We start from the raw sequence: 19,281 nt of genomic DNA, 5'->3' as shown, positions 1-19,281 counted from the left end.
TTAGGAACTCTTGATCATTGTCAGCTCTGTTTTCTTGTAAAAGCCGTAGGAAACTTTCTGGTGTGTTTATGTACAAGTGTAACAGTTTGTTGTCTGGTAATAGTGTGGATTGAAGGGTCGTTGCTTCTGTCTGTGGTGTTTTTGTCTTTCTGCTTTCCTTTTTACTTCTCTTTGCTGTCTTCCTTTATTTTCTGTGCCCCCCCCCCTGTCAGGTCCAGCAAGATTACATAGATTCCATGATTCAATAAAAAAATAAATCAGATTATACCCATAAGCCTCCCCTTGGCAAAGCAAATTTGTTTGGCACAACACAGCAACCAGACTAAACTGTGTGTGCAGAATTATTAGGCAAATGAGTATTTTGACCACATCATCCTCTTTATGCATGTTGTTCTACTCCAACCTGTACAGGCTTGAAAGCCTACTACCAATTAAGCATATCAGGTGATGTGCATCTCTGTAATGAGAAGGGGTGTGGTCTAATGACATCTACACCCTATATCAGGTGTGCATAATTATTAGGCAACTTCCATTCCTTTGGCAAAATAGGTCAGAAGAGAGATTTGACGGACTCTGAAAAGTCAAAAATAGTGAGATGTCTTGCAGAGGGATGCAGCACTCTTAAAACTGCCAAGCTTTTGAGGCGTGATCATCGAACAATCAAGCGTTTCATTCAAAATAGTCAACAGGGTGGCAAGAAGCGTGTTGAAAAAACAAGGCGCAAAATAACTGCCCATGAACTGAGGAAAATCAAGCGTGAAGCTGCCAAGATGCCATTGGCCACCAGTTTTGCCATATTTCAGAGCTGCAACATCACTGGAGTGTCAAGAAGCACAAGGTGTGCAATACTCAGGGACATGGCCAAGGTAAGGAAGGCTGAAAAACGACCACCACTGAACAAGACACACAAGATAAAACGTCAAGACTGGGCCAAGAAATATCATAAGACTGATTTTTCTAAGGTTTTATGGACTGATGAAATGAGAGTGAGTCTTGATGGGCCAGATGGATGGGCCCGTGGCTGGATCAGTACAGGGCAGAGAGCTCCACTCCGACTCAGACACCAGCAAGGTGGAGGTGGGATACTGGTATGGGCTGGTATCATCAAAGATGAGCTTGTGGGACCTTTTCGGGTTGAGGATGGAGTCAAGCTCAACTCCCAGTCCTTCTGCCAGTTTCTGGAAGACACCTTCTTCAAGCAGTGGTACAGGAAGAAGTCAGCATCGTTCAAGAAAAACATGATTTTCATGCAGGACAATGCTCCATCACACGCATCCAAGTACTCCACTGCGTGGCTGGCCAGAAAAGGTGTACAGGGTGTGCAGAATTATTAGGCAAGTTGTATTTTTGAGGATTAATTTTATTATAGAACCAGGGGAACCAGGAAGTAAATAAAGTTTGTGTTCATGCCGTCTCCAGTCTGTTATTTTTTTCAGTTCTGGCTTTTGAGGTGTTGGGCTGGCTTTAGTCTGAAGAGCAAGAAATTCTTCTCTTGTTCTTGTTTTCCCCTCTCCTCTTCATTACTCAGCAGTTTTCATGTGATTCCCAAAGCGTTGCTCCCATATCTGCTCAAGTGTTTCTGAATGCTCTGGATTATGTGGAGTTTATAAACAGTTTATACTCATTAACGTTCATTCGGCAGGCCAAAACATGTTTGATAAATAAAGATTATTTTGTCAGAGAGGTTGATAAATGAGGGTCCCGGGGCCTCATTTATCAAACTGAGTGTAGCAAAGCAGACCACACCTGTTTCCATTTACACTGTGTGCAGAATTATTAGGCAAATGAGTATTTTGATCACATCATCCTCTTTATGCATGTTGTTCTACTCCAACCTGTACAGGCTTGAAAGCCTACTACCAATTAAGCATATCAGGTGATGTGCATCTCTGTAATGAGAAGGGGTGTGGTCTAATGACATCTACACCCTATATCAGGTGTGCATAATTATTAGGCAACTTCCATTCCTTTGGCAAAATGGGTCAGAAGAGAGATTTGACGGACACTGAAAAGTCAAAAATAGTGAGATGTTTTGCAGAGGGATGCAGCACTCTTAAAATTGCCAAGCTTTTGAGGCGTGATCATCGAACAATCAAGCGTTTCATTCAAAATAGTCAACAGGGAGGGAAAACAGTACACCTCTCTGAACAGGGTCTGGGAGGCTGTGGTTGCTGCTGCACGCAATGTTGATCGTGAACAGATCAAGACACTGACAGAATCTATGGATGGCAGGCTTTTGAGGGTCCTCGCAAAGAAAGGTGGTTATATTGGTCACTGATATGTTTTTGTTTTGTTTTTGAATGCCAGAAATGTATATTTGTACATTTTGAGTTGTTATATTGGTTTCCCTGGTGACAATAAATAAGTGAAATGGGTATATATTTGGTTTTTGTTAAGTTGCCTAATAATTATACACAGTAATAGTCACCTGCACACACGGATATCCTCCTAAGATACTAAAACTAAAAAAGCCCCACTCCAACTTCCAGAAATATTCAGCTTTGATATTTATGAGTCTTTTGTGTTCATTGTAAACATAGTTGTTGTTCTATAATAAAATGAATCCTCAAAAATACAACTTGCCTAATAATTCTGCACACCCTGTATCATTCTGCTGCTATGACGATGGACAGGTTAAGAAAATAAAATATCTATATATTAATTGGCAACACACTCATAAAATACATTGTGTTAATAAAAAGATTAAATGTTCCAGAGAGAAAGGAGTGAATTCAGAACAGAGATCTCTGTCGGTACAGAAGAGAAGAAATGTTCTGATATCAAACCCAAAACCAGAAAATCAAGTCACTCTGTGACTCAGGTCAGCTCACACAATCTGAAACATCTTCTATCAACGCATCAAGCCTGGTACACATAATGACTTTTGGGCTGTTTTTTCCAGAATTTACCTCTTCCTGAACTCTGACAGCAAACCTCTGATCATCGTGAGATTTCTCTGTCCAATCATCATTTGGTCTGTGGTTACGAGCTGATTTGTCCCGATAATCCGCTCCGAAACAGGTCGTGGCCGACAATCGGGAACATTGAACATGTTCAATTTTTCAAAGCCGATTTCTGAGGAAAGCCGGCGACTCGTGCATTCTGACTGCATGGATGGTGACATGGTACGGAATGTAGCCAATCAGAGAGCGAGCTGGCTGGGGAACTAGGAAGTAAATAAAGTTTGTGTTCATGCCGTCTCCAGTCTGTTATTTTTTTCAGTTCTGGCTTTTGAGGTGTTGGGCTGGCTTTAGTCTGAAGAGCAAGAAATTCTTCTCTTGTTCTTGTTTTCCCCTCTCCTCTTCATTACTCAGCAGTTTTCATGTGATTCCCAAAGCGTTGCTCCCATATCTGCTCAAGTGTTTCTGAACGTAAATGATCATGAATGCTCTGGATTATGTGGAGTTTATAAACAGTTTATACTCATTAACGTTCATTCGGCAGGCCAAAACATGTTTGATAAATAAAGATTATTTTGTCAGAGAGGTTGATAAATGAGGGTCCCGGTGACTCATTTATCAACCTGAGTGTAGCAAAGCAGACCACACCTGTTTCCATTTACAAACCAGAATCAACTCTAAAGCGGCACATGTGAGGGAACACCTTGCCCCGCCCACATGGTGGCTATAAATGGTCAGGTGGACACCTGTAATACATATTCATCACATCATTTCCATGATGGCTCAGTAGGGGAAAAGAGGAAAGAAGCAGATTTTTTCGGAATGTGAGACTGGGATCCCATGTGGGAGATCAAAGTTTGAATCCCACAGGGGCGAACAGTAACACCTTCCAGTTGGGTCCTTAGGCAAGACTTTACAGCCCACAGTAGGTCGTTTTGGGCGGGGCTGCAGCTGTGGTTGGAGAGGGTGAGGCCAGAGACTCCACCCAGCACTGCGGTAGCCGTGTCCTCAGAGGACGTCCTGCAGGTGCAGAGGGACACCATCACCGCTATTAACCAGGTGGACAAGGAGCTGCAGGAGATAAAGGCTGTCTGGACAGAAATTAGGACAACAATTAAAAAGGGATTGTGTAAGAATACATAAAAAAGGAAATCCACTTCTTTGTGTTTCATAAGAGTTGCATCACTTCTACACCTCCAGTCTGTCCCACTGCTGGATCTCAGAATAAATGACCAAAGCTTACTTTCCTCATCTTCTTTTACTGACTGGTTCATGTTGGCAGCAGACGCTCCACCTCATCATTTCCTTGATTTTATTCTGGACCGTTGGTGTCACCATTTCACGTTTTTCTGATTTCGTGCGTAAGCCTGGGTCAGAGTTTGCGTGGAAGTAGGGGCATTCTCCCACCAGGTTTTGTTTTTATAAATCCCAAAAGTTGACTATAATTGGCATACGCCGGTTTTTCTTCCTACGCCAGCTTTATAAATGGTCTCTTGAAGTTAGGAGCCTTTTTTCTGCCTGAATGATTAACAAACATAAAACATATCCTTTGAGAAGGGTCAGGCATAAAAAACTGGACTCAAAATGTCCAAAGAAACTTTAAAAGACCTTCAGAAAGTTGAAGAACTATTGATGAAGGCCACTTTAACCCTTGTTCACGTTTTTGCCTTCATAGTATGGTCAAGGGCAGTTTTCACCCGGACAATGAATTCCCTCGTAGTAGGTCTCGATATCGAACTTTAAACTGCAGATCTATTTAGAATGTCTAAATATCTTCTGTCACATTAATATTGCATAATTGTTCCCTAATAAATGTTTTAGTGAACAGGGGGAGTTTATTTTTAGATTTTATAACACTTGTTTTATGAAAAGAAGCCTCTATTACTACACAGTATCATCCTGCGATGGGCGAGCGACCTGTCGGGGGTGAAGGCTCCAGCCCCCTGTAACCCTGCATTGGATAAATGGGTAGAATTGATGGAGGGATTATATTTAAACTGTTTTATAAAATTGTGTTTAATTCTGTTCATGTGAGGAGGAAGAGGAGGAGCTGTCCCCCCTCAGCCCTCCCCCCACTCTGTCCATCACAGAGGAAATCCTGGAGTTCATAAACCAGAGCAGAGCCAGGGAGGGGCTTGCCACCATTCCCACCGACACATCGGTGAGAACAGCCTCTGTTTGTTTTGTATGTACCCATTCATCATAAGTTTTTAAACACATTTTTCTCATTTTATCTCCAGGAGCAGATCCAGAATCCGCCCAGTGAGAGTGAGTCCCCTTCAAACCAGACCAACTTCACCTGCCCGCTGCCCCCGGTCGCCTCCAGCCCAGAACAAAGTCCCACAATGCAACAGGAAGGAGAAGAAGTGGAGAACAACATCACCCTCCATAATGAAAGCAGTGAAAATGAGACTACAGATGAAGTCCAAGAAGTTCTGGATGCAACAAGTTCAGTAGAGACACAAGGAGAGACGCAAGCAGGCATGGATGAAACCGAGGAAGGCAAAGAAGGTGGTGACGAAGATGACCTCACCATCAGTCCATCCCCAATAACCAAACTTCATCCCTCCATCTCTGCAGAGGAGGACATAGAGATCAGCAAGAAAGAGATAAAAAGAGAGGTTCCCACCTCCTCCCAACATCCAGATCTCCACCATCACCCCATCCAGAGAGGCCCATCATCCACAAGAGGCCCCCACCTCACCAAGAGAGACAAGAAGATCATCGAGAAGATCAGAAGTTACTACGAGGCGGCTGCTGAGGCTGAGGAGGACGAGGCAGAGGAGGGAGAAGACCTGGGAGAGGAAGGGTTTACAAGAAGAAGAAACAGTTTCTCCCAGATCCCCTCAGGTCTGGTGAAGGAGTCGGTGTCTCGCTTCAGTGTCGAAAGACACCAGGGGGATCCAGAGAGCAGACAAGGCAAGCATGAAGGACCCTCATCTTCCTCATCTTCACTCCCAGCAGATGCAGACAGCGATGGGGAGGCGGACAAACCAGTCAGCTCCACGGATGTGGATGCAGAGTCTCCCATTCCCGATGTGATGCAGGACAAGGAGTCTCCAGCTGAAGCAGACCAGATTCTACGGTCAGATCTGAACAGCCTTGTTGAAGAGGACACTGAAGACATTTGTAAAAGGTCTGCAGAGGAAGAAGAGGAGAGGAAGATGAGCGTGGTAATTACTGGGGATCAGGATGGAAAATCACCTGATGGAGAAGATCCATTTGAATCCAAACAGTTCAAGACCAAAGAAGAAGTCAAACCCAGGTCCGTTAGTGGTGGACACGAGACTAACCAAGAGTCATCTGGGCCTCCTCTGTCACAAGAACAGTGTCCAAAAAACAAACAGACCAAAGCCCAGTCAACTTGGTCTAGAGCCAAAATCAGAGACCTAGACACCAGTGGGAGCCTTGATGGTCTTCCCAGTCAGATAAAAGTGGGTCGATGGTCCCGCCACTCCAGGACTGTCACGGATAACCGAGCCTTGTTTGAGGGCATGGCCTCAGACGTTACCGGTATCGGGTTTTTTGAGGCAAACCCGGTGGTGGATCCCTCTCTGCTGGAGAACTCAGAACGTATTCTAAGCAAGGTCCAAACACTGGCCCAGATGTACAGCGCCAAAGCCAACAGCATGAAGGTCCCACTGCATCAGAAACGAGCCGGCAGTGTACGGAACCAGACGTGGGTCTCAGCGAGGGTGTCTGGGCATTCCCAAAGTAAAACCCAGACACAGGGTCAGAGTCAGACCAGAACACAACAACAAACTGAAACTAGTCTGTCAGAGAATAAATCTGGAACTGAGACCAGGGAGAAGTCAGACAGGGCTTCCAGTCAGAACCAGATCCAAACCCCGACCCAGGACGAGAGGATGGCAGATGGTAGGTAGACCTCCGGCTTCTAAACGTTGTGGCCCATGACTTGATCTGTGATGTATCAGAACCTTTTCTATTTGCTTTATTCTAGATTTCCAGAAGGAAGTGGAGTCGCCAGCTGGCCCTGTGACCCCCACCTGCCAACTCCAGACAAATGGATTCGTCCTCTCCAGACCACGAGACTTCATCTCTGCCATGACCAGAGACAACGACTCTGGTGTGGCCTGTTTAAATGGAAACTCCCAGATTTCCTCCTTTACTGGAGAAACTCCTCCTCCTTTACCCAGAATTCCTTCCCTGAGTCAGAACCAGACTTACACCACCTCAACGGAAACAGCTTCTTCTGAATCCTCTCGTAACCTCAGAACACAACCAGAAAGTCCCGGGTCTGGTAACGTCCTCTCAACATCACCTGTGGCGCTGGATGGTGGACGCTCCAAGTTTTCCGATGTTTACTCTGTCCCTGAAGTGCCACAGAAAACCGACAGGTGAGCTTCATCTGTGGAAAAACTAAAACTCTGTCGCTGTAACATGTAAACAAGATGTCCGAGGCAGATTTCTCCTCGCAGATATTGTTTATTCTTCTCATTCTGATGTGACTCCTCTTTGTCGGCAGGGTGGAGTGGGATGATGGATGTTTTCACTCGGTTAGAGATGATTCAACGTCTGTAAACATCCTTCTGCTGCCAACTGAGCCAGAGCCAAGCGGCTCTGCTCTCAGCATACCACAGAGGGACCTTTCCAGAGATGGAGATAAGGATGATTTTCCAGCTGCGCAGCCCTCACAAGACCAGCTTGTACCAGGACTCGTGTTCACGGGACACGGAGATGACAGGGATGTGTTCAACAGCAACATCACAGAGGCTGAAGCAGCAGGCGAGCACATGATGATGATGGTGGTCACGTCTCCAGCTGAAGGTCTGACTGGAGAGCAAACACAAACACTCCACCTGGCAGAAAGAGCGGTCACAACGCTGGGGACCTCCAGAAGTCTAAAGTTCTACGCTGAAGAGACCTTTGACCCTACAGAGCAGGATCAAAGAAGCCGAGATGAGGCTAGTCCACTGTCAGTGGACCTCCTCCCAACGTTCACCAGCCAGAGGCCGACGGACCTGCCGACCACTCTGAGCAAACGGGTCTCATCTGAGACCTGGAGGGTCAACAGCACCGCTGAGAGTGACCGACAGTAAGTCTGCAGACATGGGAGGAAACAAAAACTGTTGAGCCGGCTGCAAACCATCTGGCTGAAGATGAGAGTAGAATAGAATAAATCTTTTATTGTCCACTGAGGTGGACAGTTGTCTTCAGGGCACCGCCACGACGACTCGCAGCTCTAAAACACAAACATCCTGTAGTTCTGCTTTGGTGCAAGAAAACACAAAAACAAATGAGAGGAAAAACAGTGATGGGCAGCGTTTAACATTTTTATTCATGATTAATCACTTTGTTCAGTATAAAATTCAATGATAAATTCAAAGCTTTGAAACATACTGCTAACCAAACAATCTGCTCCAGCAGTATTCTCTCCACACAGATTAATTCACCAGTTAAATATTAAAATAATACATAGGGCAAGTTAACATGTTATTGTCACGTTAAGACATTAGTTAGCTAGAACTGGGGGGCAGCATGAGATCCATGCAGTCCAGAGGATGTTAGCAGACACCAGGAAGCAGCGATGCTAACATGTAGCATAGCAACATGACGGGAGAAACTCTGAAAGATTTGCAGACTGTATCCATAATCTCATCAGGATTTCCCCATAAAATACAGGAAACAGCTGTAATATTACAGATTTTTTTTATCTGTGGGGACCTGTTAGCTGAGACTGGTGAAGATGAGCTTTTAGCTTCATCTGGCTTCTTCGAACAAAGCTAAATTATTTTCAACTTTTTTCTACAGAATTTAATCGGGTAATGTAAGATGTCTGCCCACACACAGACAAGAGAAATGCGACCGTTGAGAGATGAAACTGGCATGTAAATCCTGCTAGCTGCATCTTGCATTCATTTTAGAAGACGTGCACCAACAGATGCTGGATGTGTGAAACATTTACAGCGTAAACTTTCAAAGAGACCAAACTGCAGCGCTCCCTCTAAAGAGCTGTTTATTATTACAGAGATGAGAATATTTCCGGGGGTGCAGAAACTGGTTACTCAGTCCGCTTGCCAGCAGAGGAGAGGGGAGCCCACAGGGAGATCTCAGGAAGACAGGGGGCTGAATGGGAAACTCCACTGGGAGCTGTTGGGACTGCTCTACCAGAAACAGTGGTAGTGTGATCAGACTGTTAAATAGGGCTGAGTTTTCCACTTTGGGTTGAGTCCTCCAATTCATCCAAAAAGGGGAGTAACAAGTTCCAAAATCCAAATCCAGAGGTCAGGGGGCCAAAAATCCAGCCAAGAATTAGATTAGATTAGATTGTTTACCAGACTGGGACAGGTAGGGCCAAAAGCTTCTGGAAGAAACAGGTCTGCAGGCTGGAGAGCTGGCTAGAAACGTGCTGGCGAAAACAGACGATCTGGCAATGAGAAGCAGATAACCTCAGATTTAAGTAAGACAGTACAGGTGGCGCGCATCAACAATCAATCAGAGGAAGAGGAAGAATGCCTTCAGGGACAGCTGGGAAATGTCATCCCCAGCCCGAGAGCCATGACATATGTATATACAATAATCAAAGCAGAAGTTAAACAATACAGCCATCTCATTTTCTGACAGGCAGCTCACATGAGACTCTGAGAGGAATCTAACCGCCAGCTGAAGTCAGAGTAAATATCATTTGTGGTCTGGGTTCGTGGTAGACGTTAACAGTGAAGCACTGCACATGATCTGCAGGATATCTCCGCTGGGGTTTATCAGAGTGTGTGTCCTTGAAGTAATTAACCACACCTAAGTCAAATATTCGTTTTATTTTGGCTCCATGAGTTTTCCATCTACTTCTCGTATGATGGTGAAAAGGAGGTTTTTGAAGAAAGCAGAAATAATTTAGCATTTAGAAACAAAAACTCAACAATCACAAACATATTGAAATTAAAAACCACTGCATGCTTAATTTTCCTCTTTCTGAAAGAAAGTGCTGTGTAAACGGCCCAGAAGTGTTAAAAAAACCAGAAGAAAAGTCTCCTCCATCCAGCCTCTCCTCCACATTCCTGTAAATTGAATGATCTAATTTCTCACTTTTCCAGCAGCCAAATTCTTGATTATCTGCAGACAGGTCTGACGTGTGGATGATATTTAAAAGACTGGAGCTGTGCTGTGGTCTAAATAGAAGTGTTTCTAAACTTAACCCACAGCAATTTCCTTTTGATGAAACACCAGAGCTTTTCATTTAATTTCCCATTTAGTATTTAACTAAAAGCAACAGAAACTTGTGGCGTCAAGGTTGATTTGGGCCTTTTCTGAAAGCTAATAGTGGAAAATTATTTAACAGAACAAAATTACTTTAATGGCTCTTGACAATCAGAAACCACTGAAATAGAAAAACATAAATAGAAGTCTTATCTGGCTTGTTTTTGTAAATAATGACCTCCGCTGTGAGCTGGAAAACACAATCAGATTGAAACTTGATGCAGAAGCATGTCAAGTTTAATAATAACAACAAAATGAAATGAATACATGACTCATTTTTTTTCATGCATGTCCTCCTCAGACTCATCACACTGCAAAACATCCCACCTAAAAAATTCTAAATATTCTCTAAAAACAAAATATTTTGTTTTAAGCAAATAAAAAAGCTAAATACATGCAATGAAATTATGCTGACAGGGTCAGAAAAGGTATTACAATGAAAATCTAAAATGGGCCTTAAAACTAGACAGAAAATAAATAAATCAAGCAGCTAATCTCATAACCCCGAATCCAAAACATCAGGACAGACCACTTCCCTCATTTATCAGCATGTGTAGAAACCTTTAATTCCATATATAATCTAAAAGTTTTGTATTTACAGTCCCAATTCAAAAAAAGCTATGTAAAATGTAAATAACAGAATTTAATGATAACCTCTTCGACTCATATTTTATTCCTAGTAGAAGATAAACAGCACATCAAATGATGAAACTGAGACGTTTCATCGTGTGATGAAAATATGAGCTGATAGTAAATCTGATGGAAAAAGTTGGAACAGGAGCAACAAAAGGCTGGAAAAGTACCTGGTACAAACCAGAAACACCTGGAGGAGCATTGGACAACTAATCAGGTTACCAGGTAACAGGTCAGTAACATGACTGGTATAAAAGGAGCATTTCAGAGAGGCAGAGTCTCTCAGATGGAGTGACTCTGCCTCTCTACATCTGACAAAATATCCTCATCGTCATGATGACTGGGTGTCTCCATGTTCTTGCTTCATGTAGCTTTAAACAACAAAAAAGTCCATTGTATATTTAAACATTTGTTGCAGTCACACAGGAAGTAATGATTATTTCTACCAATCAGTGTGAAGCTTCACCCTTTTCGGTTGGATAAATAAAATTAGGACCACAAAGTAAAGGTCCCAAAAAAAGTAGAACAGCTTGGATCAGATATTCTGTCACCCTTACTGGTTTTTACCTGTGGAAACGCAAAAATAAAACATGTGTACTGTGCCGTACCAAGCCGGACTCCTTGGTGGAAACAGGGCTTTTGTTACGACACAGATTCATGTTGGTCTCAATAGATCAATAGCTAAAAAGGTTTCTGAGATAATAAATAAGAAGAACAATAATAAACCTTCATCAATCCCTCAGTGGGAAAACTGCTTTGTCGCAACAATACAGGTGCAGTAAGCAGAAGCATGCAGGTGATAACAAACAAGAACACACACACACACACACACACACACACACACACACACACACACACACACAAATATTAAGTAATAATATGTGCAGTATCTGGTCTGCAGGGTGAGTATGTACAGCAGGGGTCTCCAACCTTTTATCTTTTGTGAGCTACTTTAACCCAATGAAAGTGCTGCAGAGCTACTTATGTTAAGTAACATTTATTCACATTGCTAATTTCCATACACAACTGAATTTCCTAATTTTGCATATTAAGTTAAATTCAGAAACATGTGCATGTTGCATACGTTGTATTTCAATACTTCAGTTGTTGTGTAAAGGAACACTGATGTATAACACCCCCCCCCCCCCCCCCCCCCACAAAAAAAGAAAAATCACTACTAGCACAAGCATGTTGTACTCTTACTATAAAAAATAAAGTCAATAGCTTATTTCTGTATGAATGAATCTTTTCTAAATTCACATTATGTTAAAACGTAACAACAAACAATACAACTTTGTGCATATAAATCCACCATCACCTCATGACTTATATATGTTGAACAGTTTCCATCAGTGAGAAGACTGGCGCTGTATGGATTCAACCAGAGATCTGTATGCAGGAGTGTATCCAGTGAGATTCACCCTGATGGAGTCATTTAAATGCTCATCTGTCAGTCTGTTTCTGTACTTTGATTTTATGACGTTCATGTCAGAAAAGGCAGATTCACACAGATATGTCGACCCAAACAAAGCACAGGTTTTCAGAGCAGCCTTGTGAAGATTTTTGTAATTATCTGGCTCTACCAAACTCCAGAAATTCTGTGAGTGCTGCTGGGATTTTAGCTGGATATTATTTTGGAGGTTTAAGACCTCCATCTCCATCTCCACAGGATCAACACTGAAAAGTTCAGCCATCTGTCCTGACAACTCACTGATATCCACATCCAGAAAGGGGTTGGCAATAAATGTCACACAGGGCTCCAGTTTCTCAAAGTCAGAGAATCTATCTGAAAGCTCCTGTCCCAGCTTGGACAACAGATCTCAGTATCTTTGTACCTTCAACACTTTTTCTGCTCCTGTTTTGCTGTCCAGCATCTTTGCAACTGACGGAAAGTGTTGAAATCTTTTGTTTTTGATTTGCTGGATGTAATACGAGAGTTTTGCGCTGAATGCCTTCACAGCACTGATCATGTCACATACATTTTTTTCTCTACCTTGCAAGTGCTGGTTCAGTTGATTCGTTTTTTCAGTCACATCGGCCAGGAAGGCCAGATCTAGCAGCCACTCAGCATCACTTAGTAATGAGGCATCCTCTCCTCTCATTTCCATGAAAGCCTTGATGTCTCCAAGCAAGGAAAGAAAGCGTTGTCGTATCTTACCTCTGCTCAGCCATCTGACTTCAGTGTGAAGGAGCAGATCTCCATATTCTGCAGAACATTCCTCCAGGAAAAGCTTGAAGCTCCGGTGTTGCTTGGCCTTTGCACGTATGGAGTTGATGATTTTAACAACAGGTGTCATGACATGATCAAACCCCAGGACCTTTCCACAAATAGCCTGCTGGTGAATGATGCAATGATAGTTCAGAAATTTAGGAAAGTCTGGGTCTGCTTTGCAATGAGCAATAAATCCCACGTGACGACCTGTCATAGCTGGTGCTCCATCAGCTGTTATCGAGACCACTTTTTCCAATGGGAACCTTTTTTTCCACCAAGTATTCCTTCACGGCGTTGTAAATATCCACTCCCTTGGTGGTGGTTTTCAGTGGAAGTAATGTCAAAAACTCTTCTTTTTCGGAAAAGTCATGAAAAGCCATCCGTGTGAAAACAGCCAGTTGTGCTGTGTCTCTGGAATCCACGGACTCGTCACATTGAAGTGAAAACCAGGAGCACCTGTTCAGGTCCGACTCCAGTTGTCTCATTGCATCCACGGACAGTGCACACACCCTCCGTGCCACAGTATTTGCACCAAGTTGGACACTAGCAATAGCAGACAGAATCTCAGTCTTATTTTTATAGTCCTGGAATAAAGATTCTGCCACCGCGGTCATAGCCTCTTTAATGACCCCGCCATCAGTGAAGGCCTTTTTGTGCTTAGTCAGGATCTGGGTCACTTTAAATGATGCCTCGGTTGATGCAGTAGACTTCTTCAGCGGTGTTGTGAACAGAGCTTGTTGTTTTTGGAGTGCAGTTTTAAGCTCTTTTACCTTCTCTCTACGGAGATTGGTTCCCGCTGGAAAGTCCCGACAGAAGTTGCTGTGAACTTTGGTGAAATGCCACATTACAATTTTTACCAACTGCCAGGCTCACGCCACAGATCAGACACACACACTTGTCGTTCACATTTGTGAAACAGAAGTCCTTTTCCCACTCTTCATGAAAATAATCATTTTTTTGCCTCTTACTGGTATGACTGAACTCTGCCATTTTTAACCAAAAGCCCGGCACCTGCCCTGGTCTGCCCGTGCCTCCTCCCTCTGTCCACCCTGTTTAAATCACATTTAGCGGCTCAACTCAAACATTTGATTGGCAGCTATTTGGGAGAGAGAGAGAGAGAGAGAGAGAGAGAGAGAGAGAGAGGTTTAATCTTGAAAGGGGGCAAGACATCCGTAATTTTGATTGGATTAATATTTTTTACCAGTTTCTCCTAAATGACAAATCGTGTTGTTTTGTGTTATTATTATTATTACTTTTATTATTATTGGCGAGCGACAGGAAAGGGCCTCACGAGCTACCAGTAGCTCGTGAGCGACGTGTTGGACCCCTGATGTACAGGGTATAAACATGTACATAAACATGTAAAGACAGTTTCATGTGTGACAGATGCAGGAGGACAGACCTACGGTATCTCTCCTTCCCACAGCGAGGATGGATCAGTCCGTCAAATGCTGACATAAATGAGAATATACTGTATGAAAGATGAGTAACAGCTCCCAGTTCACTGAAAGTGATGCTGTGGGAAAATACTGAGGAAAGGATTTTTGGAGGTTTTACTGAACTGGATTGCTGAGACCTTTCTTAGGCAAATATTGCACAATTTTTGTTTGTTGTTGGCACCTGCTTTGCTCATAACTGTGTGTTTCTGTTGTTTCCAGGAAGCCGTCTGAGCCGACCTCAGAATGCCCCAGCAGCCCCTCCACCTTCACACCCAGCCTCATGCATCGCTCCCCATCTCCTGTTAGAGCTCTTCATGCCTCCTCGGTCCGAGCGACTCCCTGCTCCTCACCATTCTGGGTCATCCCATCTCCCACTCCTGTATCTCCAGCTGGATTTACCTCCCTGACTAGCACCTCCAAGGCTCTCTCCTGTTTATCCCCAACCCTCTCCCCCATTCCCTCCATGAGAGCCCAGCCTGCCTCCTCTCCTACACCTCCCTCTTACTCTTCTTCTGGAAGGTCTTCATCATCAAGAGCAGGCCCACCATCCCCCTCCACACCATCCATCCGGTCTCCACCTTGTTCATCCCCCGTCACCTCATCCTCTGCATTTACCAGATCTTTAGCTGCCTCCTGTATCAGCCAGTCCATTAGTCAGAGTATGGTCAAGAATAACACTGCACGGCAACAAGCCCCGCCCACAAACACAGCGAATCAAAGCCCCTCATCAACCCCTCATCTGCGACAGCACTCCCAGTCTCCTAAACTCCCTCCAGGTCAGCAGGGAACTAGCACACCTGCTTACTTTCAGTTAGGGTGCACTAAAGATGGGTACCAACAACCAAGATGTCCCCCAGCCACTCTCCTGTCCTCATGTCCTTCTCCGTCTCTCATGCAGCCCCCTTCCCCCTCTCTTTCCCAACGCTCTCCTTCCCCATCTATGAGTTTAGCCCATCATCAGCCTCCCTACTCTTCCTCTGCTTCCCCTCGTCCATCTTTTCTTCATTCCAAAACTAACTCATCACAATATGCAAACAAAAACAACAACAATTCAGCTGGTTTAACCAGAGCAGTCAGCCATGTAAATAGCACCAGTAGTGCTTTTAATCATGGCAGTTGGTCCGTAAGTCCACAGAAGGTTGCCATAGCTAATGGTAGCACCAACATGGCAGCAACACAACCAACCCACAATCCGCTGTGGTCAGGATCATACAATCGTGTAGCTCGGCCTTTTTCTGCATCTGAACCCAGTTCCCGAGTTCAGTCTCCATCTCCTTCCCCGACCCCTGCATCATTCGCCCGCCTCTGCTCTTCACCTCCTCAACATAATTACTCCTCCCCCATGGCCAATAAACCTCCCCATCCACGAAGTACAAGAGCAGGAGGTGCAAGTTCTCACAACCCACTAGGCCTCAGTTTGGAGCTACCCAGGGCCTTTTCAGCAAGTTCAGCATTCGGGCATTCTTCATGTGTTAGCCCTCGGATCCTCTCACCTCCTCCTATTGGTGTCTCAGTTTGGACAAATAATGTTGCAACACCTCAGCCTAGAAATCCTCGATATGCCTCCTCTCCCCATTCCTTTTCTTCCACATTAGGCTCACCAACAAAAGAGATTTCCTCTTTACCAAATTCTTCCTCCTACTCTTTTGTCACAGGAAGTAGTTCCCTTTCAGGATCCTGTCCCCCAGCCTCTCAAACCCTCCGTCGGTCTCTGTCCTCAAGCCTGGCAGATAGACCTTCAAGTCCATCCAGGAGCAACTCATGTGGACTTCGCCATTCTTGGGCAAACAGCAGTCGAAAATCCCTTGGCTTTAGTGGTAGCTCCCAAGTATCCTCTGACCAGCAGGAGTCCTGTCCAGTTAGTCCAAGGAGTGGATGGTCCTCGGAACGCAGTTCTCCATCCTGCCTCAGCCCTCGAGCTGGGCTTCAGTCCCCACTCTCACCCAGTAGGTTTACTCTAAGTAAGAACAGCCTTGGTGGGCAGCATTTCACCAGCGTGCCCTGGCCAGACGTGCAAGAGCTTTCAAGCAAATATAATCAAGTTCATAGCTTTGAAACAAGTGCTACTTCCACCATCATCACCCCCTCTTCTTCTCCCATGTCCCCATCATATCACACCTTACTCACCTCTCCTGTTTCATCAGATGGCTTCACTGAGTGGGGGGATCCAGAACTGGAGGAGGGTAACTGTCGCAGCCAGCTCATCTGCGCATATGTAGCCCGGCCATCCTGTGAGACAAACCTTTCTTCGTCATGCCTGGTTTTCTCCACCTCAGGAATGACCTCCCCTCCACCTGTCCCCTACGGACACCAAAACCTCCATTCCCAAGCCCAGAGACAGTCTCAGGTCACCACAACATCACCTGTATCCTCGATCTCCTCCCCTCTGCCCTCAAGTTCATCACCACTTCCCTTTTCTCTTTCATCTCCCACCAAGCAGGGTAATCAGAAGGCCAGTTATGCCACCACAGTAAACCTTCAAATTGCTGGAAGTGGACGAATAACCTCATTCAGCACTGCCCAAGTTAGCCTGACCCAAACCCTGCAGGGGCTGTAGCTGAGGGGCCAGGACAGGGGCAGGTGGCGAGGAGAGTAAGCATCAACGGACTTTCACCTGTTCCTCAGAGCTGCAACAGGCTATGAAGGGAAGAGCCTGCGGTTCATGCTCTTACTAGACAACAACGGTCAAAAGGGATAAAAGGCATTTGAAAGAAGTGCACTTGGTAGCATGGGGTGTTCTGCAGCTGCTGGTCCAGAACTTTCAGACCTGTTGCATCTCTGGATGTGAGCACTAAACCTTTGCTGGAACAGAACCTCCATGAGTCCATCTTGTTCGACTTTCAAAAGGAAAAACGTGACATACTTTGACTTGAGAAGAAGCTCGCATCTCGTGGAAATTAGGAGTGTCGCCACCCCACTTTGACCACGAGCTGAAGGTCCGAACCTGAAAGGATAAAAGAAAATAAAGAATTAATTAAGAGAAAAAATTTTTTAAAGGATTTTTATAAACACAGAGCTCAGATACAAGGTCTGATGACTGTCTTAATTTGCATGTCATCTGAAAAAAATACCATTTCGTGTTTAATTAAAGTCTATTGTGTGGGTCAGCAGTGTGTGTTTAGCTGTATTTGGGATTGAAAACTCACTATTCATGTCTCTCTGCTCTCAGAAGCAATTCCCAACTAAAATAGGAAGGCTCTGCATTCTTTAGATTCGAGCACTGTGACCATGATTGGACGTTTTTATTGGACGTTCATGTCCACAGCTGGGTGGGAAGAAGTTTGATGATCCAACGGTTGGAAATTGGACTTTATGGAGAAGTGACATGTTTTTATTTTATTTTTATTTTATTTACGTTTAAAGACTTGTCTAAATATTTGCATTTAAAGAGTGTGGGCTTGTTGAAGGTCCAGGATGGAACCAGTTAAGTCATGACTTATTATTGTTTCTCTGTTGTTTTTTTTATATCGTGTTGAACAAACACGAGTGTCGGGCTATGTGAGGCCAGTGTTAAACTGTGGTCATCAGTAATCTCTTATTTTTCCAACGATGTTTATTACTCTTTTTATTTTATTTTTTATTTATGAAGTTAGTCTGATTCTCTTTTGGCACTTAATATCCTTAAAGTTAAGTTGGTATTTTTGCACAGTGCCCTCAGCTCCTGGGTAAACGCTTCCTCTGTGAATGTGCGTGTGTTGATTTAAAATGACGTGTCTGGCAGGTTGACATTGAACTTCAGACAAAGCTGGTATCTGTGTTTTTAGTGCTTTGTTTGCTCACATATTTATGTACCAAACATTCTGTTAATGTCGGTGTCATCCAGAAACCTCCGTCTTCACTCTGATCTTAGTGCTCACACTGACAGATTTTATCCACATATTCACACACGGTTATTCTTGTTCAAGTGAGTCAGGCCAGCCAAAGTAAACATCTACAGCTTAGATGGTGCTTTAAGGGACATCAGTCTGTGTTCATTTCTTTCACTTAAACCCCTTATATTGGTTCAAATGTGATGCCTATGAAGTGAAATTTGATGTGAGGTTTCTGCAGGGTACTGGCGACAAAAGAACGTGTGTTTGGGAACTGTTTAAAAAAAAGGGAAAAAAAGGAACTATCAATAAATTTTCATTCAGTATCCATGAGAGTCAGTTTCAACTTTTTTTATTTTGAATCATTGATCAACCATATAAGAGATGTAGTTGGAAAATTTTGGGGTAATCAAACTACAAGCAACTGAAGTAAAAAGCTTAAAGTTTCATCCAATGTATTTCCACTAATTTGTTGTCTTTAGATGGAAATGGCCAGTGCTGTGGACCCTCATGCCCACCTCTACAGACTCACCTTATTTACAGTGATTCAACTACAGAACATTATTTATTTAAGTTTTGTTCTACAAGGAAAATCTGACTGATTTAAAATGACTGTTAATAACAACTATATTTTTTCTACTAAGCTTGGTACAATTAGTGTTTGGTGGATTTTTTCTCCCCTTTAATAAAACCAGTTGGTGCTGTATTATACATAGTTGGAAAACCTGATTGCCCACCTTTAGGGTAAAAGTGTGAGTGGTTGTCCCCCAAAACTAACAGAATCCCCTGAAATAGTTTCGTCTCCTGTTGGCATTCAAGCAGCATCCGTCCAAGTTTAACCTCATTGTAAAGGTCTATCCTGGAATTCCCCCCCCCACGCATCCCTCTGGGTTACCTGCAGGCCGAGACTAGGCTGAAAGAGAAAAAGTGAAAATTAAAGGCACAAACTTCACTGTGCAGGAGAAAACCAGTTATTCCCGAAGTTCAGCATTGAACAGAGCTTCTGGCGATATGAACTAAGGTGTGAAGCGTCTGTTTAGATAACACCAGTTTCAGTTTTGCCTTTTACGCCC

The 19,281-nt window shown here is 43.9% G+C and overlaps 1 protein-coding gene and 1 long non-coding RNA gene across 5 annotated transcripts in view; one reads left to right on the top strand and one right to left on the bottom strand.

Annotated features, from left to right (window-relative positions):
• Nucleotides 1–18,536, top strand: part of plekhg2 (pleckstrin homology domain containing, family G (with RhoGef domain) member 2) — a 123,833-nt gene extending 105,297 nt beyond the window's left edge. For 3 of the 4 annotated variants that reach the window (XM_041995184.1, XM_041995181.1, XM_041995183.1), the window contains 5 exons: nt 4,936–5,061; nt 5,141–6,776; nt 6,862–7,258; nt 7,387–7,956; nt 14,619–18,536. In XM_041995184.1, coding sequence (XP_041851118.1) covers nt 4,936–5,061; nt 5,141–6,776; nt 6,862–7,258; nt 7,387–7,956; nt 14,619–16,956 — 5,067 coding nt within the window. In that variant the 3' untranslated portion in view covers nt 16,957–18,536. The remainder of the gene's footprint in view (nt 1–4,935; nt 5,062–5,140; nt 6,777–6,861; nt 7,259–7,386; nt 7,957–14,618) is intronic. The other variant, XM_041995182.1, reaches the window with a different exon arrangement.
• LOC121646322 lies at nt 3,347–11,834 on the bottom strand. Its single transcript, XR_006011600.1, has 3 exons — nt 11,663–11,834; nt 11,276–11,277; nt 3,347–3,365 (listed from the first exon to the last, which is right to left on the bottom strand). It is a non-coding gene; the product is annotated as an uncharacterized LOC121646322 (long non-coding RNA).
• Nucleotides 18,537–19,281: the final 745 nt, after the last annotated feature.

This window comes from Melanotaenia boesemani, chromosome 9 (assembly GCF_017639745.1).
Source record: "Melanotaenia boesemani isolate fMelBoe1 chromosome 9, fMelBoe1.pri, whole genome shotgun sequence".
Taxonomy (NCBI): domain Eukaryota; kingdom Metazoa; phylum Chordata; class Actinopteri; order Atheriniformes; family Melanotaeniidae; genus Melanotaenia; species Melanotaenia boesemani.
Note: the sequence above shows the minus strand (reverse complement) of the source record. Positions and strands in the feature narration are given on the sequence as shown.